This window comes from Melanostigma gelatinosum, assembly GCF_949748355.1.
Source record: "Melanostigma gelatinosum genome assembly, chromosome: 7".
Classification (NCBI taxonomy): Eukaryota; Metazoa; Chordata; class Actinopteri; order Perciformes; family Zoarcidae; genus Melanostigma; species Melanostigma gelatinosum.
Genome location: NC_136640.1, coordinates 6,235,066 through 6,262,452, shown reverse-complemented (window position 1 = coordinate 6,262,452; position 27,387 = coordinate 6,235,066). Strand labels below are relative to the sequence as shown.

The 27,387-nt window shown below is 44.6% G+C and overlaps 1 protein-coding gene across 4 annotated transcripts in view; it reads right to left on the bottom strand.

Moving 5' to 3' along the window:
• Positions 1 to 794: 794 nt before the first annotated feature.
• The window catches only part of ets1 (v-ets avian erythroblastosis virus E26 oncogene homolog 1), a gene marked incomplete at its 5' end in the record, with an annotated part of 34,227 nt that continues 7,634 nt past the window's right edge, over positions 795 to 27,387 (bottom strand). Inside the window, 8 exons of one of the 4 annotated variants that reach the window (XM_079272691.1) lie at positions 795 to 4,053; positions 4,358 to 4,476; positions 8,562 to 8,822; positions 9,921 to 10,166; positions 10,614 to 10,691; positions 10,974 to 11,174; positions 11,471 to 11,590; positions 23,210 to 23,505. In XM_079272691.1, coding sequence (XP_079128817.1) covers positions 3,838 to 4,053; positions 4,358 to 4,476; positions 8,562 to 8,822; positions 9,921 to 10,166; positions 10,614 to 10,691; positions 10,974 to 11,174; positions 11,471 to 11,590; positions 23,210 to 23,276 — 1,308 coding nt within the window. In that variant the 3' untranslated portion in view covers positions 795 to 3,837. Of the gene's footprint in view, positions 4,054 to 4,357; positions 4,477 to 8,561; positions 8,823 to 9,920; positions 10,167 to 10,613; positions 10,692 to 10,973; positions 11,175 to 11,470; positions 11,591 to 23,209; positions 23,506 to 27,387 lie in introns of those variants that run through there. The other 3 variants (XM_079272692.1, XM_079272694.1, XM_079272693.1) reach the window with 3 other exon arrangements.

Genomic DNA, 27,387 nt, shown 5'->3' with positions numbered 1-27,387 from the left:
GTTTCTACATCCAGCTTTTGTAAAAGGGATAAGCGGTCTACTGGACCTGTCTTTTGGCCGTATTGCTAGACTGCTGCAGCGGGGCCAAACAGCTGTGATGTGTGGGGCAGCAGGCCATGGCCCTGTATGCTTTTTATCTACAGTGGAATTTATATGAGCCGGGGTTACAAGCACATGAATGGGCCCCAGTGTGCTGGTTCTGTTTTTGACGTCACCTCATCAGTGCGCATGGGACACACTCGTTAAAACGGTGACACCGTGGCCCGCGTGGATTTCAAAAGGAACTCGGCCCGCTTTGAAGGACCAGTGTGTTGATTTGAACAATACACTGATTTGTCTGACTAATTTGTGCAACTTTGAGTTACGGATTTGTTGCAGACTCAACTGTCAATTAAAACTATCTATCAATATATTACTAAATGTATGTATGTATGTATATATCTGTTTGTCTATCAACAACAGAGTTCAATTCATCATTTCTTGTATCTGTTCAGAATCGCTGTGATTTACTTCTACTAGTTCTGTAAATTGTGTTCTGACTCCTAATGTTGAACTGTATCAAACACTTCGTCAACATCACATCTTAGACCGCACCATGTCCTGCAGAATAATACAGGAGCACAATGTTGCAATACAAAACTGTGAAATTTACTACAATGACTATGTGCATCAATAGTATAGCAAAGCCAGTATATTATAATATATAGTACTACTCAGTATAATAGTGTGTACTCATAATTCAAAACAGTAACACCACGCAGAGTATTAAATCTTTGTTCACATATATTTTATAACATTTTGAAGTACATTAAGTACATTTTAGAAATAGAAGCTACAGTTTATAAAACCTTTCCAGCAGAAATCATTGATGGGCCAGCATCAGCCTTTTTTCTCGAGCAGACAGGTCTATTTCCTATATAAAAAAAAGAATACAAAACAAAAACAAATCGCTACAATATTTTGTCCTGCGCTACCTTTATACTCCCATGAAAGCACCAGCTGTCTGCATCTCTTGTCTTTTATAAAATATAAATTATTGAAAAATATTCAAATGTTTGTGAACTAAATACAATAAAAATGATCTCATAACAAAAATACAGAGACACTATAAAATATACAAAAAAAAACAACAAAACATCCAAAAAAAAAAAAAAAAAAAGTTTTCCTTCTGAATCCATTCTGAGATATGCATATGCCACAAACTACTGGTGTGTATACACTTGCCTGACTAAGGTTCATTAATACATAAGACCTGCAGTAGATTGTAATCTGTGACATTGAACAATAGAATATTTTCCTGACATAATACATTTTAAAATACCTACATTTTAGGAAACAAAATGTTTTCTTTTCGCACATTACCGTAATCTTGTGACGCCAACCATACAGATATTATGACCTTGTTTGTGTCGGTGTGTGTGTGTGTGCGTGGGGGAGGGGGGGGGGGGGGTCACTTTTTCCAGGGCATTGACAACCATTACAATTATGATAAAACAATCTGGAAAGTTCTCGAATATAAAACACTGACATCAGACAGAAAAAGAACCTGAACAAAACAAAGACAACAGTGTTTTGGAACCTTGACATCAACATGCAGAGAAGAATGAAAGTACTGTGCAGCTTATTACTAATACATTTGTCTAATTCCTTGTGTCAGATGACAAACATGGGTGAGGGTTTGTGAGTCAAACATAATGGACATATCCAGCATCTCTTTTCTAAACCCAGATCGGCGAAAGGCATTCCGCTGTGTCCTAAAGCGAGTGTGCTTTCCAACACATTAAACACAAAGATCAAATAGAAGTCAACACTTTCCAAAAGTGTGAGAAAATTCTGGTCCCTGTCTTCCGACATTGTGGACGATACGCGAAGCCAAAGACCTCACAAGGGTTTTGGTTATTATTCCTGCTTTGTCTCTTGCTTATTTGTGTAATCTGGGTCTCGATAAAGCATTATGAAATACAATCTGTACAAATAGACAACATTTTCATCCATATGGGTAACATTCAGCCATTGTCAACAATAACATTGTATTCTAAGATGATATTCCACTTTGGCTTTTCCCATAAGGCCAGTGTGCACCCACTGTTCCCACTGTTGAAAGGAAACCGCTGCCAATTTGGTCAAATGCAACCAGTGATGTTTCCTTAGCAAGCTGCACAGGTACGGGTGGAATCGTGAATGAGTTACTCACTATGAACTGAATGTTGTTTTGTTAATAGATAAGCGAAACACTAACCCAAAAAGTATTTACAAATGTCTGCCACTAGTCCTACATGCCTCCTATTTGCAACGAGGTTTCAGCTGCATCGAACTACAATGGCAGTGGAAAATGGAGAACACAACCCATGTAATGCAAACGTCCAAGTCTTTCTCCGTCAGACCATCACCTGCGGTATCCACGGATTCCTTTCAGTCCCCTTTCGTCTATCTCACAACACGTCCGCTTCTCTCTAATCAACCTTTTCTTCTATTGCCTGTCCCTCTTTTTTTTCCTACACTCTACCTCCACACTGCATTCTGCAGCTGCGTCCTCATGGCCAAAACGTACTGCATAAGAAAAGGGGGAAAAAAAAAAAAAAAGAATAAATTCTGACATTCTTAGGATTTTGTAAAATCACTTCCTCGACTATTTCACTTGTGATTTTATTGTATCGACAGATAAGACAGGAGACTATTCAAACACGTCTAAAGCAACACAAACAGACAGTGAACCGACAAATGATGCATCTAATCTGCACATTAAACAACTCTTCTTACCAAAGACTCCTGAATTCCACCCACATGGATTGTCTACAGTTTGCTAATACTGGTGGTTTATGCAAAAAAAAATGCACAAGTTTCACAAGATGTATGTCTAACAAGGTGGCAAACATGTACGTAAAAGGTGAAAGCGTCAGTTTCAAAAGCAACGGCTACTTTCAGTTGTCTGTCTATCAAAAGCTCTTGGTATGAGTAATCTCACCATGTCCTAGAACCCTACAAAGCACAGGGCCAGTGTCTATGGTGTCGTCTGATAACCAATCAGCACATTTCAGTTACAGCCTCCTGGAGAACAGATCAGACGCACTTGGCATCTCATGTTTGGTTCCACTGCAATACAGTCATTGACAACATGAGAAAAACACTCTTTCCAACATATGCCCGGTAGGTCTACATTGGGTATTCTCAACATCAACACTATAATACTGGCGCAAGCATACGCTCCTCAAACAACAAATGAAAAACAACACTTTTTGGTCCAAGCTGAATATTCTCTTTGCCAATGAGAGACACTGAGCATTCATGTAAATATGTCATTATACCTTCCTTAGTTTGGTTTAAACATTTTCGGCAACCCATTTTTTTTTTTTTTTTCCTCTTAGCGGGAACCTTCCGCCCGCTCTACCCCAACAATGAACTGGATCTATTATTTTCTCTCTGGGTTATCTCAGACCTTCTGTCGTGGTCCTCTCGTCTCCCCACTGTGCTACTTAGGCAGAACGGAACCTGAACTCTACCCGATAGTGCTCCATCTGCCTTGAGCTGCTAAATAATACAGGTACATAACCACACATACGCACGCTCACACACACACACACACACACACATGCGCGCACACACATCTCAAATGCAACAGGGTGTGAATACAGGCTTTTGGCTTGTGCCTTCTTTTTACATGGTCTGAGAGACAGGAGCTTGAAGTTGACAAAGACCACAGTTGGTCATTAAAAACATTTTTTGGTCCCCAAAAAAAAAACGGTTTACCGACTCTATCAAAATATTTAAGACCACTTCATGAGCCGCTGTCCATGTGTCTTCTAACTTTCGTCTTCACTTCCCGTTTCGTCTTTGCTTTCACTCGTCCGTATCGGGCTTTACGTCCAACATTGCATGGAGCTCCTCGGGAGTGTAGCCCAGCAGGCTTTTTAAGTCACAGACAAAGCGGTAGACGTAGCGTTTCCCCGATGTCTTGTGGATGATATTCTTGTCATAGTAGTAGCGCAGGCCACGGCTCAGCTTCTCATAGTTCATCTTGGGCTTGTTTTTCCTCTTGCCCCACCTCCGAGCAACCTAAAACAATGCAAGAAATAAGCGCGTCAAGATGTGTCACTGAATTCACTGACGACAAAATGAATGTGGAACAAACTATTTCAAATCAAAGCCACACTTTATATATGGTCATCTCTGAGATGTATTCATTGACATTTCACTACTGATGTAAAACCAGCAACCCTTCCAAAAAGATTGATGGAGTGAAACAAGGCACGCAAAACGTTTCTGTTTTTAAAAGGCAGCAGACATCTTGTTCATCTGGCTAACTACTTAGGACCTCCCAGCACGTGTACCAGTGCCCAGCGGGGTCACAACCTCTCACCTCATCTGGGTCAGAAAGCTTGAACTCCCAGCCGTCGCCTGTCCAGCTGATGAAGGACTGGCAAGACTTGTCGGTCAGAAGCTCCAGGAGAAACTGCCACAGCTGGATGGGGCCGCTGCCTGCAGGACGGATGAGGGAGGGAGAGAAAGTGTGCATTAAAAACAAGCTATTTACACTGCGGAGACACAGGTCGGTGTGTGGACTTAACGAAATAACGCTAATGTTGGGGCAAAGATATGAAGACCCGGACTAAATTCTCAAGTTCTGTCGTCTTTTTATTCGTTCAACGCTCCAAATACTGCATTGTAGAGAATAACACATTGCATATATGGTGTGTTGAGTGGTTCAACACATTTTTGGGAAGAATATACAAAAGTGAGACATCGCAGAAAACTACGCAAAGTCTATATTCTAAGTCTATACACTGCAAGGACAAAAGGAGAGTGAAAATCCTTGAAAAGCGAAAGGTGTCTCAACAGTTTACACTTCGGCCATGCATGATGTATGTGTTAAATATGCATGCCAATTATTCACTTATGTCTGAAGAGGGACAGAGTAAACCTTCTAATGTGGGTCAGACTGAAGTACAGCAGTGGAACTAAATGTCCTCCTACATATAACAGTCCCTTTCATTATGCATTCCCTTGTCTGGCAGTCGCCCTGTGCAGTGTGTGCATCTAGAGTCTGTGTCTGTATGAGTTCCATACTGATGAAATCACGAGTTTAAAAATACGAGGGGGCTGCCTGTAGACTTCAGCAACACATCTCGGGGATTTGAATGCAGACTGCGTGTGAGAAAGAGAGCGGGTACTAAGTACTAAGGTGCTAAGTACTTGTTAAAAGTGAACTTCGGCGCTATTACAACAGCTTATTAGATATTGTGGAGGGAAAAAAAAGAGGAGGGAAAGCAGAACAAAGATAACCAAAAAAAGGGCTCGTCTCTGAGCTAGATACAAGGCAGCGCACTTTGATCTTGTGGTTTTTCAGCACACTCAACCACCCACTTTTCAGGCTCGCAAGTTGAAATCACACCTGCCTATGCAGCACACGGCCTCAGCAAAATTGAAGCTACGCAAAAGTCCCCTCTCTCTCTCTCTCTCTCTCTCTCTCTCTCTCTCTCTCTCTCTCTCTCTCTCTCTCTCTCTCTCTCTCTCTCTCTCTCTCTCTCTCTCTCTCTCTCTCTCTCTCTCTCTCTCTCTCTCTCTCTCGAAAACCAAATGTGGCCTTATACAACACGAACAAAAGCTTTCAGGGGAACAGACGTGTGGGTTTGAACACTTGAAATGGCGCATGTGAGCCTTCTTTACTCCTGCAAGGATTTGGAGAAGGTGCAAAGACTTTGGAAAATAAGTGGCTGTGCACCACTGAGACTCTTTCAGACAGAAAGCTTCGACTCGCATTCCAGAAGTCTGCTACTGTAATAGCGAGCCCACATAAGGGTGACACAGTGCCCGTTTACCAGCCCCCCCCCGTGCTCTCACGCCAGACAAAAAAAAAGAAAAAGAAATTTCCAAAAATATGTTACAAGTCTCCATGCACAATGGGCCTCATTGAAAAAGCATAGTGTGGCAAAGGGGTGGGGGGGTGTGGGGGGGTGTGGTGGGCGCTCGCATTCAGAGCAGAGTTAAGAATCTGACCCGAGGTTTGATAAATGAGTCTTGAGCATATGCAGCCACAGCAAGAAAGCTGGGTGCTGAGTGGAGCTGCAACTGAGGAGTAATGTATGGAATACTTTTTTACAAATGTAAAATAAAAAAAAATAAAAAGGTATTCAGATCAGGCTTCTCATATTTGAAAAGGTGAAACCAGCTAATACGTCGTGTTTTAACTTTGTGCAATAAATTATCAATATTTTTACCAACACACACACAACACGACTACATCTAGTAGCAATGCAAAATAAAGTACCTCGGTATGCGTGTGTATGTTTGCACTTGTGAGACGGGAGCCGGAGAATCGAGAAAGCAAAGTATCAACGATACAGATTGAGAGTTCGCCGTGTTATAAGGCCGCCTGACGTTACTGTAGACAGAGGTGCAAAATGGCAAATTGTCACAGGAAACCGCTGAGATGACAACTGGAGCTTCACTTCTTCACAATCTCTCTCTGCAGTCTTATCAGGCGCTCTGTCAAGTGTCACCTGTCAGCCCGTGACTGCTGCAGGAAGCCGAGCAGAGCAAGCATCAATTTGGAATCTTACAATTTTTTGGTTGAGGTTTCTGTCTCTCGCCCTTCTTTCTTCATCCACCCACACATATGCACATGGTCACGCACACGCATGTACAATCAAATAAAACCTCCATCTTTGAAGGACTACACTCTCCTTGCGCTGCTCCTAATAACAGCTTGGACTGCAGGCTGTTTGACATTTTTCTCTTTCAGGAAAATGTGGGTATTTTAGTGTGATCATGTTTTGTTTTTTTCTTCATCTTCCTTCCTCCATCTCCCTTTCCCCCCCCCCCATCTTGTAAAAGCTCAGAGGAAGCACATTCTCCTCTGTGCGAGTACATTACTATGCATTAGGCTGGGAACACTGGCCAGGCTTTCACACATGAGCTCTTTGGAGTCATCTATCCCGTCGTAACAACCGATACATGTCAGACGTCAAGATTGAAGCGGTAAATGGAGCCAGAAGGCTGTGGGGTACATTTGAAAGAAGATATTTCCTCATGCTCAGGTTTATATTTTGAGAGAGGACAGAATTACTGTCAAAGCTGATCTCATAAAGGCAAATGTCGTCATAGCTCGTTTATAAACTCCTCATCAAAGTAACACAAATCTAGAAGGTGTACGAATCGCTCTCGCTCGTCTTGAATTCATCGGCTGATGCGTCATATTTATTTTTCGTCATTTATTTTCAGATTCTTGGTTCAGTCCACTTTTGTGAAAGACGGTGCAGGGAGCACTGCATCCTCTGATGGTCGCTCTTAGACTGTCTTTCTCCTCATTTGATTATGCGCATTACGACATCTTTCCAACATCATGAATGACTCATTGTTCTATAAGCGAACAACCATACAGTTGATCATTTAACTTGTGCATACCAACTTTAGGACAGTCCGTCGAGATCTGTTCGTGACATTTTCTCGGATTTCCCCTTTTCCAATGCTGGCACTCCTGCAGCCTTGTGACTACAATTTAAACACGGCTGAAAAAGTCCCAAACACGATGGCGTTAAGAGGCTCCTCACAATCCAAATCGTAAACAGCCGTGTATGTCTGAAAGAGTTGAACTAAATCCTCGACTCATGAATACAAAGGCGGAATACGTATGTTCTTATGCAACACATGGTTTAAATGTGAACTGTTAAAAGTCGTAACAGTCGTTGCTGAAATAGTGCATTGGCTTCGCATTGAACTTGGAGAACACACGTAAGCCGCCTCCTTTGAGCATGTACGAGTACGAAGATGCCTCTTGAGATAAAATATGTATATATATGTATATATATGGTTTTCTCTGCCGTTATGTGTAGGCATCATTTCTATGTTTCACCGGCGTTGCTAGGACGACCTGGAAAAAATAGGTTGAGATGCGGGCTGCAGATAATAAGGAGGCGGTTGAGAAGTGAAGACAGAATGAGAGAGAGAGAGAGAGAGAGAGAGAGAGAGAGAGAGAGAGAGAGAGAGAGAGAGAGAGAGAGAGAGAGAGAGAGAGGAAAAAAAGAAGACGGTACAAGCAAAATCTGTTTTGCTTCCTGTAATGTGCATGACTCGGGGTTTGTTTTTCCTCTTCTGGTCTAAAAGCAGTGCATTGAGGCACCTCCACATCTGGGGGCAGAGCACTGCACCTTAATCATTAAGAACTGGTGGCAGGAACTAAGTGTTTTGTTTAGCTCCGTTTTGAGAATACTTTACTCAAATTACAGAAAAAATAATTGCGTTATTACAGACACCAATGTTATAGTTTATTGTAAATAAGTAACTATATTTAATAATGTGATGATGATAATATATGAATAAATATTATAGTCCTACATTCCATTTACGCGTCGCAGTATCACAACCCTGGGATCTGGCCAGCTTACTGGCACACCTACATGGAACAGAGCTTTGATTCATTTTATTGCTTACCCTGTGATTTCCCTGCTGTGACATTTTTTAAATGTCTGCTGTAAAACGGTCCGTAAAAAGCCGCAGCGCTTTTTCGAGGTAGGACTGTACATAAAACGACAGTGTATAAACTACGACCTATAGACAGCTCCTACCTGTGTATCCTGCCAGTGCAGCCGCTGGGATGACGGGTTTATCCTTGCTGAGGTCCGAGCGCTCCCTCACATAGTCTTTGAAAGTGCCCTTGGGCTTGTGGCTGTGCAAGGCAGCGGGGTAGTCTTCCGAGTCGAAGCTGTCGTACGACGGTACCCGCTGCAGGCTGCTGAACGAGGACTGGCTGCTCCATGACTGGGTCAAGCGGTCACAGCTCTCAAAGCTCTCGATGCTCTCGAAGGAGTCCTGGCCACCGAGCTTACCTAAAGAGGAAAGGACGGGTGGAGATGGCAAGACGAGGAGAAATGAAGTTGTTACAGAGGTTCAAACTGTACATTTTACAGCAAGTCACATTTAAAAATCATTGAACAACGCCTGCATTTGTAAAATGTAAGACTCCTCTCTCTCGTAAACAGTAAATTATGCTCCCACTCCCATTGCGTTGCTATTTTTAGCCTTTGGGAAAGATAAGAGGAGCCATTCAATGACAAGTCATTATCAAACGACAGATAATGCAGCCCCTCCTATTGATGCCCTAATCTTCAACTGCTTCAATTGAAGCCACATGTGGATACCAGCAGTGCTACAAAAACACTTTCCCACGTTGGGAGAGCACAACGCAATGTTCAAATGTGTGATGCATGAGGGTCGGACCTCGTACCTTGTAGGCAAATGCAGGAGGATCGCACAGTGTGCACATGGCACATGCTATTCATTTATACAGCTGGGGATTTGTGAGAAGAAAACCCTAGCTTTATGGCTAATAATGTAAACCACGCTGCTGATTCCTCTGTAAGCTATCGCTGGGAGAGAAAACAAGCTTGCGCGTTCAGAAAAGCGGTTTCATGAGAAAACCCCACGCTTGCTTAGCTGAGGATGACACCTCTATCTCCTTACCTAGAAGTCGAGGAAAAGAGGGCAACAGAAACAAGAAGAAGAAGAAAAAAAAAAAAGGTTCTTGAAGGTTACACCACTTGAACTGCTTTACATAAAGGACGGGAGGCAAGAACAGGTTGTGGCTTTGGTTCGTGTATCACACTGACAAAAACAATATCGTTGTTTTTTTTTTCCCAACCCGGTCTAGAGTGTTCGACGCAGGTTTGCTCGAACCACAAACCAACCAGAGGGCCTGCTTTTCTTCTCTTCGAATACACGCACGTTGATGTGGCATGACACGTTTCTCGGCACAATCACACGCACACTGACACCCACGCAAAAAAACATTGACATGCGGACACATTTATCGCAACACTCCATCCAAGCAACGTGTTGATTGAAACAGAAATGCAGCACATTCTCCACCGCGATGCTCTGCTCACAAGCAAGTATCTAGGCCTCGTGTTTGCCGTGCGACCCCTCACCTCTGCTGAGGCGTCCCACACACATGTTGTCGGGGGACACCACCTCCTGCTTGACGGTGAAGTAGTCCCCCTGCAGCGGGTTGAGGGGCGTGTCCCGTAGGATGACAGCGGGGTATTCGCTCTCGTACTTGAGCGTCAGCAGTTCCTCCGAGCTGATGGGATGAAGCGTCTGGTAGGACTCCGTGATGAAGCCGGGCTCTGAGTATTCAGAAGGAGGGACACATTGAGCATGCTCAACACCGTAGCCTGGAGAGACAAAGTGAAATGAGTGTGGATAGAAAGCAGAGACGGAGAGAGCAAGGAGCAGAGCAGAGAGCAGAGCAAAGCAGGAAGATCAATCTTAGGAGAGCCGAGTCATAATCCATCTTGTGCCAAACGCTTAGTGTGTGAATTGTCCATAACGAAACACAGCCGAGTGCAGAAGATGAGTATTGTGCAGAAGATGATCATACGTGTGCCTAACTTTAGCAAAACTTATATATTGTTTCCTAAGATATGTGGTCAATACATGCCTATGGCTAAACAGGCTTTTTACTGTATATCGAAATCAAAATGACGAAGGGATCTTTTCCCATTAAATTCCAAAACTCTTTCATTCACAACACTAAACTGCTCCTCTTTTTCCCCCCATTCATACGGCACAGATCTTGTGCTATTACACAGTGATTGACGACGAGTGTGATGAGTACTTACTGACAAAGTAGTCTGAGGTATAACAGGATTCCTGGAAGTTGGAGGTCAGTCCATTGATGGGGTAATGCTTTGCATCCTCTTCATGAAAAATAGATCGAGAACGAGCATCAGTGACCTCGCCATTGATTTCCATGTGTCGTGTAACTGCATCCAGCATTGTAAAAAATTAATGACCTGAGCTAAATTGCATCTTCCTGTTTGCCTCCTGTTACTATTCAAAATGCCAACAGTGTCCTAAATTGGTGCAAGCAGCAATATCACCCTGTGTGGTACACATACTGTGTGTGAGATTTAAAAAAAGTTGCAGACGATCGTCGAATAATAATAATAACATATGTCTTCGGACCAATGTGGCCTTACCTTTCTGAAGCATTCCTAGATGTTCCCAAAGGATGTCACCCACAAAGTCAGGCGCTAAGTCCAGGAAGCGCTCCATCCCCATCGCACACAGGCTGGCTCCGTTCACGCAGAACTTGCCAAAGTCGACATTTTTCAGACTGAACTCGTTCACTGTCCACGTTAGCCACGCAGCCACATGGTTTTCTGTCCACTGTCTGGGATCTGGAAAGGGTCACGATTGGTGATTGTTTTATTGACCGTTTAAATAAAAGTATTTGTGCAATTTGTTGAATCCCTCTGTTAAAATGTACATTCAAAACAGGTACATAGCAGTGTTAATGACAAGAGATGCCTTCACCGAATGATTTAAAGCAGGCTATAATGTGAACTGATCTGAATGTGAACGTGCACGGCGAAAAAGAGTATTTTCTGAGGGCTCATGCATTTAACTTCCCCCCCCCCCCAAAAAATGAATGTTAACAGGGGCTAATAAGAACACAAGCAGCTGACAGTCTTACCTTTGGGGATACCCAGCCGCTGCTGCTCCTTTGTGAAGCCACTGAAGGTGGCCTTCAGAGCCTGTGACATCATCTCTTTGCTTCCTGGAGTTAGCAGGGGGACGTCGCCACACTCCGGATCTGCCGGTCACAAATCAAAAAAGAAATTGATTATGTTATTCTTGCAATTACAAAATATGCTCATATCATATTCTGCTTTCATTATTATTGACAACCGACGATGCATCCTGTATTATTTTTCATGCTGAGAAAGATTACTGAGTGAGAAATTAAATTGAGACAGAGAACAGGGGGTGGGAAAGAGAACTTGTGAATGTGGCTCAGTTAGATGTTATCACAGACACACACACCACACACAGAGTTGTATTAGGCCGTGATCAACAACATGGTTTAACAATTACATCCCGTCTAGACAGACACCGTCTCTGCATCAGATCCAATCGATTTAAACTAGACCTGTCACACCTGAACTTTTTACATACAGAGGTAACACTGCATGTGCACTATTTTCACTAATTTTTCACTAATTTAGTGCACGATGAGTTGGGACAGTTCAGAGAATGGCTTCGACCACTTTTACAAGTGTCTCGTTTCTGGCACTTGTTTGGAGTCGTAGGGCAGATCTGACTCATCTGGCACTCGCCATTAAAACAAACACACAAGTTTACTTGCAAATACTCCAAACACTAACAGCTCCCCTACCACCGCATGCTGGGTGGGAGAGCTGCGTCTGGTGCCCATCACTGACCCCATGAACCCCTGCTAGCCCTCCTACCATGCTGCCCTTGCACAGTGGGCCTACTGTCACCGGACCAAGCATGGGGTCAAACATTTTGAGAGGTTAAGGGTCGAGGGATGAGGTGATGATGTCACAAGCGGCTGCTGGCGGGTGGCTAGGAGAGTTTGGGGGGGGGGTTCTCTCTCGAGGGTCTCTGTCACACACTGGGCTTTCTGTTCTCTGCTCACAGCCAGTGGGCAACCCAGTGCGGAACAGAGCTCCCTTTGATGGCTTTAAACAGTGCCTGATGACTCACACTCATCTAATTAGAATGAACAGTCTGCAGACAAGTGTGGGATGAGAGGGCAAAGCAGGGGAGAAGGGGAAAGACCCCCGGGCCACAAACACAAGAATAGACGGCTAAAAACTAATCTGGCAAAGACTCAACAAATGACTTGTAAATAGACATAAAAAGGCCTCATAGAGTTCAATTGGCTGACATGCCTCATTCAATCTGCAAAGCGCCCACACTCATTTACACAACAAAGACAGACGTATATAATGATCTGTTTGAATCGTGTCTAATCTTGGGGGCTGAACGTGCGTGAGGCAAACCGCCAACATCTTGGGGCTTCAGCGGGTTAAGGTGCACACAGATTCAAGGGTTCAATCTGCCAGCAGTACACTGGGGCAACATACAGTTCATGCTTGTTTTCACCAGTCGCTGACGCCTCAACCTCGACTGGAATGCTCAGCAGCTGTCCCTCTTTTGCCCATGCAACCAATGGCTGTCTGGCTGTTTAAAATTAGGTCTCTTTTTTTCTGTCCCCCCCCCCCCTCTAAAGAAAGAAGCCTCGCAGCCTCGCAACAGGCCGGAGACAGAGGACAGACAAAAGCCCTTTGCTTCTTCTTGTGATTCAATTAGGCATGCAATAATATATTGCGCTCTGTTACTCTGTTGGTGAACAAACAGAAAGTTGTTTATTCTCTGCTCTTCATACCTTGCTTTTACTTCCGACTTGAATGAGTACTGCTTAACAGCCTTCTATAAAGACCCCAGTTCAACTATTGTCAGACAGTTGGCAGATAAAAATAAAATGAGCAGTTTCACGATGTAAATAAGACCTGAGCGAGCTCTCTTTCTGTACAAGTTGCTTCTGACAGCCGGGTTTTTAGTGTACACTCAAATGTACATGCGGCAAACGGCTGCAAGCTGAGATGGGACTGGGGCTCAGACAGTCTTTGATGTGAAGGCAGGGGGGGGGGGGGGGGGGTGAAATGTGGCAGTTTATTTCAACTGGATCGAGCAGAGTTTGTCTGCACTTTCGAACCGCTTACGCCCCTCCCTCTCCATCGCTTTTATCAACCCAGCCCAGCCCCAGCCTGCGCAGGCCACACAGACTTGAACCCACTTTAGCACTAAATCCTCCATCAAAGACACTCAACACCATCGCGCACGAGAACTACCATTGGGCGCTCTGAAGAGAGAAATATGTGAACCGTGATTATAGAGCAAATTTAAATGTGAACTTGCAATTTGTTTGATTTCTTTAGTTCTTAATTTGAATTACTTGTTTTTCTTGAATGAAATGAGTTTTGAAGTGGGATTTCTGTTTAATGTCTTGCAGCAATGCAAAAGCACACAAATGCATTCTAAGTTTGTTTATTGCTCGAAGGCGGTTAGGTGACTGTACAGCAGTTGCGATAAAACACAAATTACATTTTCAACAATTTACTGTCTTAACAGTGCTTTATATGCATGTGCATCGCTTTGTTGTGTTTTTGTGAATCGAAATCTTAAAGAGACAAAGCAGAGGACACGGCAAGGCTGAAAGGAAAACAAAAGAGCAGAGAGTGCAGTGATAGCAGAGCAGCCTCCATGGTGAGTGCTCCATGTGAAAGTTATCTGCGGCAGAGCTAATGTACAGTGTGCATCCATTAGCGAGAGAGGCGAGCTCGGATCGAGACAATCTCGAGTAAATGATGAAGTCTTGATAGGATTTCAATGCCTGCGAGTCCCATTAGACACAGAATGGTCAGTACGTACTTAGAGCATCCACAAGTCATCACTTTCCACATTAGACGGTGTGGGTCTGTCCACAAAATGAGTTCCATCCACTTAGCTCAAGAAATGTGGGAGTGGGTGTAAATCACATGCAACATTATGGCATTTCACTAACAACTAACACGAGTAAAAAGAGCGGCTGGAGTGAAAATTTACGAAATGACACCAATTGCTAAGAATGATGTAGAGGGAATAATAAGTCCATCTATTCTAAGAATCGCTGATGAAGTCCGACTGATGTTTAGTCTGGATTTACAGTAAAAGGTATTGATTAGCTACTCCCCTCTTGCCATGATGTGAGTAATGGACGGGCTGCTGAGTGCGACGACCATATTTTCCCCGAGGGATTCTCACTGACAGACCAAGCCCCAACCCAACCTTAGACCGGGGTTCTGTTTGGCACCTTAAGCTGTTCAACTGACATACATACACACACACACATGAACCAAATTAGCAGCCTTCTTCGCCTGTGCGCCAGAGCGTGGGTGTGAAATTGGGATTTTATTTTTTTTGCGCCTGGGGCCAAAGTCTGTGGACCAGGAACAGACGGGGATGGGCAGGGCAGGGTCAGGGCTGGGGAAGATCCCGGGTGGGTGAGGGATGACTGAGTACGGAGGGGCGGGGGATGAGTCACCGGCCTGTAACATGAGCCCATCACAGGACGAGAGAGCCGGGGGTTGGCACAGCGGGGAGAGAGAGCGACGGAAGAATGAATGGGAGGTCTCATAATGCTCCCTCTCTTCTGCTCGTCTCTGGAGTGACATCACAGTGGGATCAGTGCCATCTCCCAGCCTCTGGCGGAGACTTGGTTCATTCATAAAGCCTGGACCGCTGCCTCCGCTCAGAGTGATGCAATGATACAAGCAAAGCAGGCAACCAGACCCAACAAATGGGGGACAGTATGCTTTCTATCATGCCATTGAGTTATAAATAGACCTTCAGAGTTCGTCCAATGGGTGGTAGAGTTTGATGTGAGGAAGAGAGTCGGCTGTAAACAAAAAAAATAAATCAGGATGACTTCTGAAAGGCTATTCAAAGCTGGGTTTGTGAAAAGTGAAACACTTAAGGGTCAAATTATCATTTAATTTAAAGCATGTGGCGAGTCATGTCTCCCCCCCCCCTTCTGTAGCTGAGAGTATGGTGGGCTTTATTTATCAGCAGAAGAGTCCATTTCCTGTGGCTAAGTTGCCACTTCCTGTGGGAAATGAGGTGAGTTGTGGGTTCAGGTGAGGGTCATACCCTTCCTTATTATCCCTAGATGCACACAGGTACGTATCAGCGGGGTGCAGGGAAGAGAAAGGAGGTATTGGCTACTTGCCAAGGGCTCATAATCGTCTCTTTAAAGCAGACCAGTCGATCCACAGCAGACCAGAGGTGGCAGTGGTATCTGAGAGGGCCTTTGATGCAGATCCGTATCTGGACCCCTGGTCTGAGAACGCGGGGTCATAAACCCGACCAATATGAAGGGGGCCCATTCAGTGCCACGGGGTGATAAAGTGGTGGCTGAGCGCTGCAGTGGAACGAGAGGAGGGGTAGCAGTCTGGTTTTGAGAGGGACGCTTGTTTCGGCCAGCCGCTCCACTGTTTAGATTTCCATCTCAATGCCAATGACCAGGAGTATATGTCTCGGCCTGGCTCAAGCCGAAGACCAGACCCAGACCCAAGCCTGCTCCAGCGCAGGAGCAGTGTTAACCTAAAAAGATCAGAGGCATAAACCAGGACCATCACAGACAACAGTGCTGAAACACTCGTTTTATTCTTAGCTCTCCACCACTGGCTTCTGGCTGCCCTCTTGAAGCACAAGCCTGCGGTGGTGTAAGGCAGCTGTACGGGACGAGGCCGCTACTGCCGACATCTGTGTTTGGCCATGAAACTAGAGGATCATCACCACCACAGACATATCGGCTACTGAAGCAGACAATAAGTGAGACTAATAACCGATAGCTGCCTTGCCATCTTTCTTTATCCCACTCCCTCCATCTCTGAAATCATATTAGCTCATGATGTGAAAGTGCATTCACTCTACTGTTTATGCCAAAGTCTCAGCGCTTGATATGACATTACGCCTGAGTTTGAAATGATACGCGCCATCAGCAACAGACGCCAAACATATTTTTGCTAAAAGCTTGATGGAACTTCTCTCCCGTCCAGAACATTGAAGGGAACAGAGACAAAGTGAAGTTAGCAGGATTTGGCCCCTTGGTGCTTATTTAATTGTCTCCAAGCTTTGTTGCTCTGTGATCTTTAACAGTGGGGAAAGGTCTGTTTTTTGATTTTTAGGTATGCCTCAAGTATTAAAAAAGGTTGAGCAAGAGTCATGCACTTCTCACATCACATTGCACAACATGCATGTTCTCTATTACTTTGAGAAGGCAGACTAATACAATTGGGGAAAACAAGCTAAACCCCAGCATGAACTAAACCACTACACAGACAGTATCTCATGGAAAACCATGAAGTTGTGTGACATCCATAGCTATTTATAATGAAAGCACTACTTAGTAGTCTTGTTGTATCCATCAGTGTTATGCCTAGTGGTGAGAAAGGGGAACTGACAGGCGAGGGCTATGCTGGAGAGTGCAGGTGGTGTTAGCTGAGCCGTGTCCAGGCTAGCTTCTCTCCCAGGCCCCCGTCCCTGTTGTAAACAGACAGGGGATGCTCTGGAGGAACTGTTTAGGCGTTAAACCAAACACACGACACATCTGACAAACAGTTTACTCTCTGTGTTGCATTTTTTCCACAAAACATGGTGCCTGCCCCCATTTTTCGTCCAAACTGATACATTCCACAACCAGTTTCCTGATAAAATTGTGAATTACGTGGGACGGCACGCAGCCACACATTCACACACACACATCGATGGAACTGTTTGCCACTCGGACGATCATTTGTGCAACACATACGCATGTAAGTCTTGTCGTGGCTGGCTCTAATTATACATATAAGAGCTCGTTGCTTGTTTGAAGGCGAGCTATGGGCGACAGATGGATACTTGATAAATAAATTCCCCCCAGACCGCAGTGTTTTCATGTTGCGTGCCTCACATTCCACCTCTGTTTTACAATCACTAATGTGCTTCTCACAGCTTTCTTGTTTTCCTCTAATGTGACCAAAAATGACTTGTGGTCTAAGTGGCACAACGGCTTCAGCTCAGGAAGATGAATTTCCCTTCTATTTTAAGCTCAGTGTAGACTCCACGGCTGATAAGAGCATACAAGATCAAAACTCTTCTTCCTTTATCATATTTAAGATGTGGCTGTTATTTTTCATGATGCTGTGAAACACCTCAGCTTCGGCTTACTTGGCTGCTTGAAGAGATAGATGTAAACCACAGCATGATAACTGGAAACTCTGTTTCGTAATAAGTAATGGAAACTATTTCCTAAACATGCGGTTTTTTTCATTTCGGAAGTTTTAACTCACCATCACCTTGCTTTCTCCATATTCCTCTCTCTGTTTCTATTACACACACACACACAGACTGTGACTCACTCCATCAAAGAATGACTGGACTTGAGGGCATATCGTGCCGCTTCGTTTGACAATGTGACTGGTCATGATGAAAGCACTGACCATATCTTGTAAAATTCCTGCGCAATGACTCAAAATTGGTCACGCTTACCCTGTAACTATGCATAAAACAAACACGCGTTTTAGGCAACAAACAGATCATCTCCAATGAGCCTTTGCGTGAAGCCAAATGACAATTTTCCACCAACACAAAGGCATTTCTGAAACAGAATATTGTCCAAGTCAAGTTGTCATTATGCTTCTAATATGTGGGCCTACAGCAGACCTAGTAAGAAAAGGCAACTCATTTCCATATTTCAAACATGCAGATACTAGAGACGTCAGGCTAGGCAATGGAATCCAGCTGCTTTTACTCTCTCTAAACTCCAGAGGCAGTCCAAAAACTTACACCGAGTCCCACTCCTCTACCACCTCCATGGCTGCCAGAACACATGTGCCTCCCATTTGACTGCGTCACCGGGGCTCGACTCATCGTGAGCGCCACAGAGTTTCACCTACACAGTGGAGCCAGCCACCCATGTGCACACACCCTTCCTTATCTCCTGTCAGGCCAATCAATCAATAAAAGTCTGATGCTGTAGGTCTGACAAAAATAAAGCCTGTGCCTGTGGCCCATTTATTCACCCGATTATAAAAGCAGCATGCTGACTCCAAAAACAGGTGGTGTCCAGCATACGCAGACAAAACAGAAAACAAGAAAATGAAATCTGGAACAGACTACACAAAATGAGTGACATGGCCTTGTTGAGGACAGCTGAACGTTCGTTGCCTTTCAAGACACTGGACTGATTCTCAAAGCAGGCATCTTTCTAAACTAGCCCAGTTTTCATTCCATTATAGGAAACACGGCTCCTAAATGTGGAACCATGAAACAGAAACAGAGTAAGAGGACAAAAAAAGACGTTCTTATGCACTCCTGATAATGTTGAGGGAGGTTGTGGAGCCATTTTGGGGCAGCATCAGGCTAGTTAGGCCTCACAGACAGACTGGTAATTTAGTGACGGGAGAGGCCTGTGGTATCAGAAACCAGTAAGCGAGCCAAGCAAACGCACAGCCGGACAACCAGTGGCGTGTGGTGCAGCAGGCGTCTAGTGCCATGACTCAGGGATTACAAGCAAGGAATGACTGGAGATGGGACAAAGTGCACTCACCAGGAACTCGCTATACACCACATCAAGGTGGCGTGCGAAAAAAAACCCATGTGGCCAACAGAAAGGCACTGGAAAACAGGGGAAGAAAGGAAAAGGAGGGGGAGGAACACTTGACAAGGAATTGTATGAGTGGGTGGGTGAAAGATTGAAAAAGAATTGTCCAAAGGAAGCTTATTAATGCTTTATTTCACCAGCCAAGGAACATATTATTCTTTGTTTTGCTTGTTGGCTTTTTGTGGAATGCGAGTATAACGAGAAGCTGTTGAAGACCGATCGAAAGGAGAGGCAACTCTAGTCATTTTGATCTCTAATTATTCTTCAGAATAACAAGGACTATTTGCTACCATCATATCGGCCACACCTTGGAAGGCCTCTTTTTTTCTCCGTCCCTCAAACACCCAACCCCCTCTCTCGCTCTCTCGCACCATATGCTTACTATTTAGCAGACTGCTGTATCTGGCACTAACACGCCTTGCTTTATGACGAAGCTTTATAAGCAAAGATTAAGGCGTGTAGTCACCGGGGAAGCGGCAAGATAGGACCAACGCATTATAATGGTTTTATGTTTATATGGGCAACACAGCAGATGACGGGCTTGATGAAGAAGCGATGAATAAAACCCGACTGAATGGAAAAGAAAAGCGAAATACTTTGGAATCACTGAGTAAGGCGGGAAAGAATGAAAGACAAGAACCATTGTGGAAACTCAGACAGCTATTTGATTTGTAGCCGCCCAGTCTGTTGACAAGTCTGACCAGCATAGGGAGGGTCCATTGAGGGAGCTGGTATCAGTTGCCCCCTTGGCAGAGTCATGGCCTGGTCAAACACTACCTAATGACACGGAAGTGATGCACTCACTGACTACCGTATCGTCCTCAGTTTAATACGGCGCACATCAGGTGGAAAACGGACCGGTTAGCGCCGATTGGCCCGATTCATTGACGGACCACATCAAGAGAAGCCTGGATCACCCAAACTGTGTTTGCACAGCTGCCAGGCGGCCATGCACACTCAAGCATTGGCATATATTACACTGTGCTACTGAAGGAGTGCTGACACAAACACACCGAAGCAAAAACCTGGAGCTTATGTAACACCCTCTGTTCTGACAGAAGCTGCCCCTCTCCGCACCATACCAACATGGGAGGCACCTTGGAAAAGAAAAACCAGTGAAGCCCTTCCAAGAGTCATTGGTGGGGCATGGCCTGTATGCGCTTGTGTGCATAGTGTATGTGGCGGGCGTGGAAGGAGATGCCTTATAAGGGCTCTCAGAAGAAGCATCAGGCACGCCAGTTATAACAAACAGCAGTGTTTTGATCAGATAAAAGTGAGCCTCCCTCTATGCCTCCATGCATGGCACCCAGCAGGGCATGCTCACGAACATTCCTGTCAGCCACTGAACCCCGACCTTCAGGCCTGACGAACAGAGAAAGAAAGTACAAGAGGGACGACTCACTCAAGTCTAAAGCGGACAACTCCTTGTGTTGTAAATGATTGACATATTAAATCTATAACCTCAGAACAATGGGCCTCATTCACCAACAGTTACTAAGAAAAGAATTATTCTTAAAACCCACTTGTGCAGAATTCAGGAATATTCACTGATCTCAAAATTGGGTTTGGTAATGCATGGAAACACGAGAGACAGAAAAAGTAAATAGAGTGAGTTCCGATTCAAGATATTTTATATAATAGACTTTTTTTTTGTTTTTACATTAGGTGTGGTTTTCCAACATAATTAATGATCAATTACCATGCCTCGAAAATACCTCAAACCTAAATTTCTGTGTACAGCTTCACACATTCGATAAGAACATCACAACACAAGAGCACTTGCTCTTTCATGTCTGTCATTTCACAATCAAACACCTTCCTGGTTAAGCAATGCTCTCTATCGTAAAAACATCTCTCTATAGCGCTGACAGTTTTGTTATGGCTACTTGATGCTTTCAATAATAAGCTACCATGGTCTGGGTTACATGGAAGTGAGTGTGATGTGTCAGGAACTCACAACTATGACTGACAGAGTCATACAACAGAGGAATATAAGCTTTGTGGAACTTTAGATGCCTTGTTTGGGTGCACTTCTGACCCTGGCACAGTGTGAGCGCTTTAAAGGGAATTAAAGGGGGAGAGAGAGAGAGAGAGAGAGAGAGAGAGATAGAGAGAGAGAGAGAGAGAGAGAGAGAGAGATAGAGAGAGAGAGAGAGAGAGAGAGAGAGATAGAGAGAGAGAGAGATAGAGAGAGAGAGAGAGAGAGGACAGGCCTTGGGTAAGCTGAGACTGGCTACACGTCCATCGCAAGGGAAAACACACAATAGTAAGGTGGGATGAAGCCACTTAAGGCCGTTGGTGGGTATGCACGTACAGAATGTCGTTGCAAGTGTTTGGAGAAAGAAAAGAAAAAAGACAACATCTGTAGTTCCCACAATGCCGTAGCGCTGCGCTTGCGTGTGAAAAGCTGAGCATCCATGTTCTTTTGGGACAGCTGCTGCTTTCACAATTCCAACAAATCAACAAATGCATTCTGGCTTTGGTGTGGAGCTCTTATCTATTCCAGCAAGCACAAGCAAAGAGCCTTTCATGGTCCTTTGCATGCCTGCAACACTGAACATCACTATTGTGTCTTTTTGGGATCAGAAGCAGCCTTGGACATGTGCGGGGCACTTATCTACCGAGCATGCTATGAGCAATAAGCGAACAGAACAAAGTGTGTCTGTGTGTGAGAGAGCCAGGGGTGGAGAAAAGATTTGTTTGTGTCAAGTTGTGAGATGCTCCTTGGCAGCCTCAGCCTGACCCGAGTGCACCCTAGTATGCGCAGAGCGGGAGCGAGCGTTGCAAAATGGTTTTGCAAGATAGCGCTACGCTTTGGCAACTTAACTGCAGCTGTCAGCACTTTTTTTTTTTGCGAGTTTGTGAGACGTGTATGTGCGGATCTACGCTGTGCAGGTATTGACGGTGAGGAGCGGGCGGTTAATGTGGTGAGTCACAGCCCCCTTAGTGGGTCAACACGAGCAATTAGTATCAAATTGCCACGATGCATCAATGCTGCTCGCGGCGCCGTGAACAGGCTCAACGCCACCTGAGCTGCAAATGCACAGGGGATTTGTTCATGTAAAAATGCTGCTGGATGCAAATCATCCAAACGTGCCACCATGTGTAACATCAAAAAAAAAAGAAGAAGAGAGAAGTGAAACCACACGATGGTTTGAATCCAAACACTGCTCACAGTTGTGGGCTTCCCTCTGTTTGCCCTGGACTACCCCTGGAGCAAGCCAAGTCTTCCCAGGCAGCAGGGATCAGAGAGGCCAGCCTCAGCACTGCAGATTCATCACCTCAGCCTGCCTCTCCTTCCCTCTGGAAAGTCAGTTTCAACCACCGCAGAGGAGGGGGAGGGAGGGAAGGAGGTGGAGGAGACAGCAGGGTTGGTGGGGAGGGCAGTGATTAGGCGCTACTGCCTTTCTCCCATGCCGGCTGGGCAGAATGCCCTGGCTCTCCCAGAGTGGCACTGAACGTAGGGTCAGAGACGGGTGTTTAGATGGGGGAGAGAGAGAGAGAGAGAGGGAAGGAGATGGAGAAAGATCTGCTGTGAGATCGAAGCAGGAAGAAAGAGAGAGTACATGAAAACTACAAAGCATGTGTCGGTAGTCAATTGGAGCGACATGCGTCCTCAACACAATATGACAGAACTTAATGTGCATGACTGTTTGCGGGAACATGTAAAAGCAAATCAGAAAAAAAGTAGTTTGTTCCAAAACAATGTAAACATAATCAAACTATGTGGTGTGACAATTGATTTTGCCTACATGACAATATTAGGCATATACTTTTGTGATGTGTCCACAAAAGCAAAACAAAATGACTTCACTATAGTAGCCCTTATTTCCCACCCATCATCGTATTGCTAATTATAAAAGGTACGCCAGTCAGAGTCTGATGGATTCAATAAGCATGAGAAACACACACACACACACACACACACACACACACACTGGCTGTGGATGACATTACATGACTGTACAGCCTCCGGCGTGATTGCATTTTTTCTTAAGTGTTGCCCAGTATTGAGCAACCGACAACCGTATGTATGCACTCTGAAATGCGTTCGCGACGTCATCTCCCTCTCAGCGCGTGTAATTACCGGGAATTATCACTGCCAACATCAGCGCGATCGGCCAGCAGCCGGCAACGTTACAGGGAAACCAGTCAGGAGTAACGTTCGTCTCGTGTTAACTGTCAAGCGCTCACAGAAGAGTTGTAGTGTAGCCTACTCACCGTCCATTTTTTCAGCCTTTATGATTGTTAACGTCGGTTTCATATCGACAGCTGCCGTCATGACCATCGGATCACTTTGACTTGATGACGCCGCGTCCCTCTTTTATTCTAACAGCTCCACACAACAAAAAAAAACACTATACGAGGAAAATCTTCTCTTCCTTTTGGCGCCCCGCTCAATTCTACTTTTTTATTTCTCACACTGAAAAACGATTGAGTTTCTTTTTACTCCTAACTTATCTTTTTTTTCTCTTTACCTCTCCGGTACATGTACACACACTCCCTCTTTTCCTCGTTCTTTCTCACTCACACACACTCACTCACTTCTTCCTCTCTGTCTCTGCCTGTGGGCGTTGCTTAGCGCAGAGCCGGAGTGCGACGGCAGCTGAAGGGGGCGGTGTTTGGGGCTGACTTGCCAGTTGATTCACAATTCAATTACAATGCAACGCACACGCACACACACACACACACACGCGCGTGCGCGCACTACCACCTCCCCCGCGTCTCAGTGAGAACCTACTTGTACCAAGACCCCCTCCCGCGTCATCAGGACGCAGTTGGGAATCTACATGTTCCCGCAAATCGCTCGCGTTTTACAGGGATGAGAAACACTCCGGAGATGTGAGAGCTGCTGAGAAGCCTGAGAAGGAGCTGTGGTCATGCTTTATTAACACGTTCCTTCCCAAACAGTCCATTCCATTCAACAGCTCAATCGTGCCTACTTTTCAGCTAAAACAAAAACACCCAAAACAATCAAGTTTTAAACATATCATGAAAAGACAAAAAAAAGGAAATCCGAAAAAAAACGTTGCAAGTGTGTCTGAAAGTGTCATCCACATTAAAAAAATATTAAAAACAATAATTTTGCATGGCAATACAAATAGGGTACACAAACAGCTCGGAGCCACTTTTGAGCCCTTTTGGAACCTTTTAGGCAAAGTATTGTGATACATGGGTAAGTACGAGAGCGATATGGCTTTTGAAATGGTTTTAGATCTTAAAATAGCTTCTAACAGTTTAGCTGTATCCTATTTATATGTGGAGAACCGCTAACTAAAAGGGGAGTCCGGCCCGCCTGTGTCCTATATTCTGCAGGTCCAGGCTTCCTCATAACGTGTAACTCACCCTCGTAAACACCTCAGAGTATTTCCTGTCCACCTTGTACCGATCAATAAAAAAACAACCATGTCTTTTTTTTTTGTCTTTACACAGCTGTATTAGGTATTTGTAACAAAGGTTTCTACATCTTTGCAAATAGGTGCAAATATTCTTGAATGAAAATTATGTGTTTGTAGTCGTTTATAGTATGAAAATAGGTTAGTAGTCCACATATTAAAATCAATCAAGCTGGGTCTCTTGTCACCAAGACCATCGTTGTAAATTCAGTTTGAACAGGGCAAAATGTCTGAACTCATTCGCAGTTTGTAAAGCTTGTTTCATAGGTTGTGCTGTCTTATCTACAGTAATCCGGAACAATTACTGCCTTACTGGAAATTGAATCAGGAATTTGTTCTGCCACTGAAAAATGGAGAATGGAGAATACAAGAGAAAGATTGAGCTTTTTAGCCACAGCATAGGCTACACTCTGATCAAAACCTTTGCTATGCAGGAACACCTCCCATGGTAATCAAACACTGTTATAACAGATTATAATAGTAATTCCCACTCCTCTGGAACCATGCTGCTTTCAAACAAGTGCGCAAAAATGGAGTTCCAGCGAGCAATAACGAAGGGTTCGTGCAGTCTTTTGTTCATTCACGAAACAATGTAAATGGTTTTCTCTGAGGCACAAGCCCACTTTTGCCATTGACGCAACCGTATCATATCTTGTTTAGTGAGTCATATGGCACAGCCTATGATTGCACATCAATATGATACGTCTGCATGCATACTGTACGCGTGTATGCGTGGAGGCTGGGGAGCCAGGGATATTGATCACACATGGATTTTTCAACCGGTGGTACTTCACCGGCTCCATTAGCAGCCCTGGATCAGGTTTCATTGGCCTGATAGGAGCCTCGTCTGGGAAGAGTGCCGGTGGGTTCTGTGGTGAGAGGAGCTGCCTCACGAGGGGCAAAGAAGAGGGGGTGATGGAGGAGAAGAATGGAAGGGGGATGAGTACCTCTCACTTCATCTCAGTCAGTCAGTCACTCTCTTTGACTGGACCTCTTTGTTTTCTGTTAATGAACTCCCTCCTATCTGTTCTTAAAAGGACAGCCCTGGTCCTTTTGCGCCTACGGGCAGCCATTAGGGGTTTAATGTCGTTGCTGACTAATATCTGGGCCGTCGTCACTGTAGCCCACTTGAGTTTGGGTTTTCTTCCGCCCGTCTTCCCTTCTTTACATGCCTGTTTGATTAGTATTATAAGAAAGCATTTAAAGTGTATTCTTACTCATTCATTTCAGAATGCGTCGTAGAACTGTTATGATAAAAGCTGAACAGTTATAAATCGTAATTGTAAGCGGGCAATATGCCGGCAAAGCTTTGAGTTGCTGTTTCCAGAAAACATCTGAACATATATTCTGTTCTTGTATCCCAGAACACTGTGTTACTGATCTCTCTCCCAGAGCAATGACCCATCCATCACCCTGACACAGCCTGATGTACAATGACCTCGAAGACAAACACATTTTCATGAACTCACTGACATTAGAAGAACGATTTCCATAAAAAAACATGTTTTACGATTAAAAAGTCAGTTTCTCGCCACAGTGATCTCGATGTCAACCGTAGGAACAGCTTGTGTCAAAGTTTTGCTATTGTTGAAACCAACTGTGTAATTTCCTATTTAGATAAAACATAAAACAATCCGCCAGCATGTGTACGAGTATACACGTGAGGACGTATCAAACAAGTTTTGGTTCCAGTGTCTCCTTTTCCTCACCTGGCACATGCTGTTGCCATGGTTTTGACAGTTACTCATTTTGCGTTGCAGCATATAGCAGCCCTCTCGCTAAAGCAGCTTTCTCTCTCCTCGCTGCTCTCTGCAGCTCGCTGTCTGAGTGTGTCGCTGGCACATCTGTGTTGTCTGCCTGCCTAGACGTAGCCGTTGCACCTGCTACTTTTCACGGAGTTAACTGAAAGGTTATTAGATTTGGAGCAATCCGTACAGCTGCCGAGTGACATTTGTCTTTGATGCCGGTGCCCTCGCTGCAAGTCACAACAGTATTTTGATTTCAACGCGACGCTTTCTTTCACATTCACAAACATGAACTCTGACATGATGACTAAGCCGAGGCGAAGTGCGAAACATCTTGGACAATGGGCATGGCCTCACAGGTTCGGTATGTTGCGTCATACAGTATTTAGCGTGTAATCAATCTCATTTACACATACTCAAGCGCACACACACACACACACACACACACACACACACACACACACACACACACACACAGAAAAACAGACAGAAAGAGACAGCAGACAGTAAAACAGTGGGGTCCTTGTGGTCTATGTCTAGTAGCTCAGTCTCAGCTCTGTCTGTGGCGGATGCTGTCTGAAGTGCCACAGGCTGAATGCACTCCTGCTGAGATCAGAGGGTTAGCTGGGACATGAGTGGTGTAGAGGACCTCTGAGAATGTGTAGTGTATTTAAATAGATTGTTCCTTTTTTATGTCTTTTATTTTGGACGTTTTGTCACTGCAGTCGGTGCATTTCCTGTTGCGCTTTTATTCTGAAGGTATAAAAACCGGAAGTAAGAGGCCGCTGGAAAGCCGTTAAAAAGCCGTTAGAAAAGTCACTGAAAGGACGGAAAAAGTAATTTAACAAGGAAGATGGATACGGTTTTATTGTTTTAGCACCTGGCCAATATAGGCACAAGTTCTTACGGTGTGTTCAAGGAGTGATTCATGAAAGACTTATGGACCATCAGTTCAAGACTACAGACCATTATTCAGCCGGGATGCTACGAGTGGTGTATCCCTGTGTGTGTGCGTGTGTGTGCGCGTGCATGTGCATGTTTTACCCATGTCGTGGGGATATGAATCTGATTCCACGTTGTGGGGACTCCCTTTCTTTTTTGTGACAAAATATGGACAATTGCACAACCCCACGATGTAAATCATCACATTTTAGGGAAGACTTGGTTAAAGCTTGGGTTTAGGTGAAGGCTAGGGTAACGGCTGGCGTTAGGATTAAGCTGGTTGGGTATATCTCCAGTCTCCAAAAGTCATAAAAAC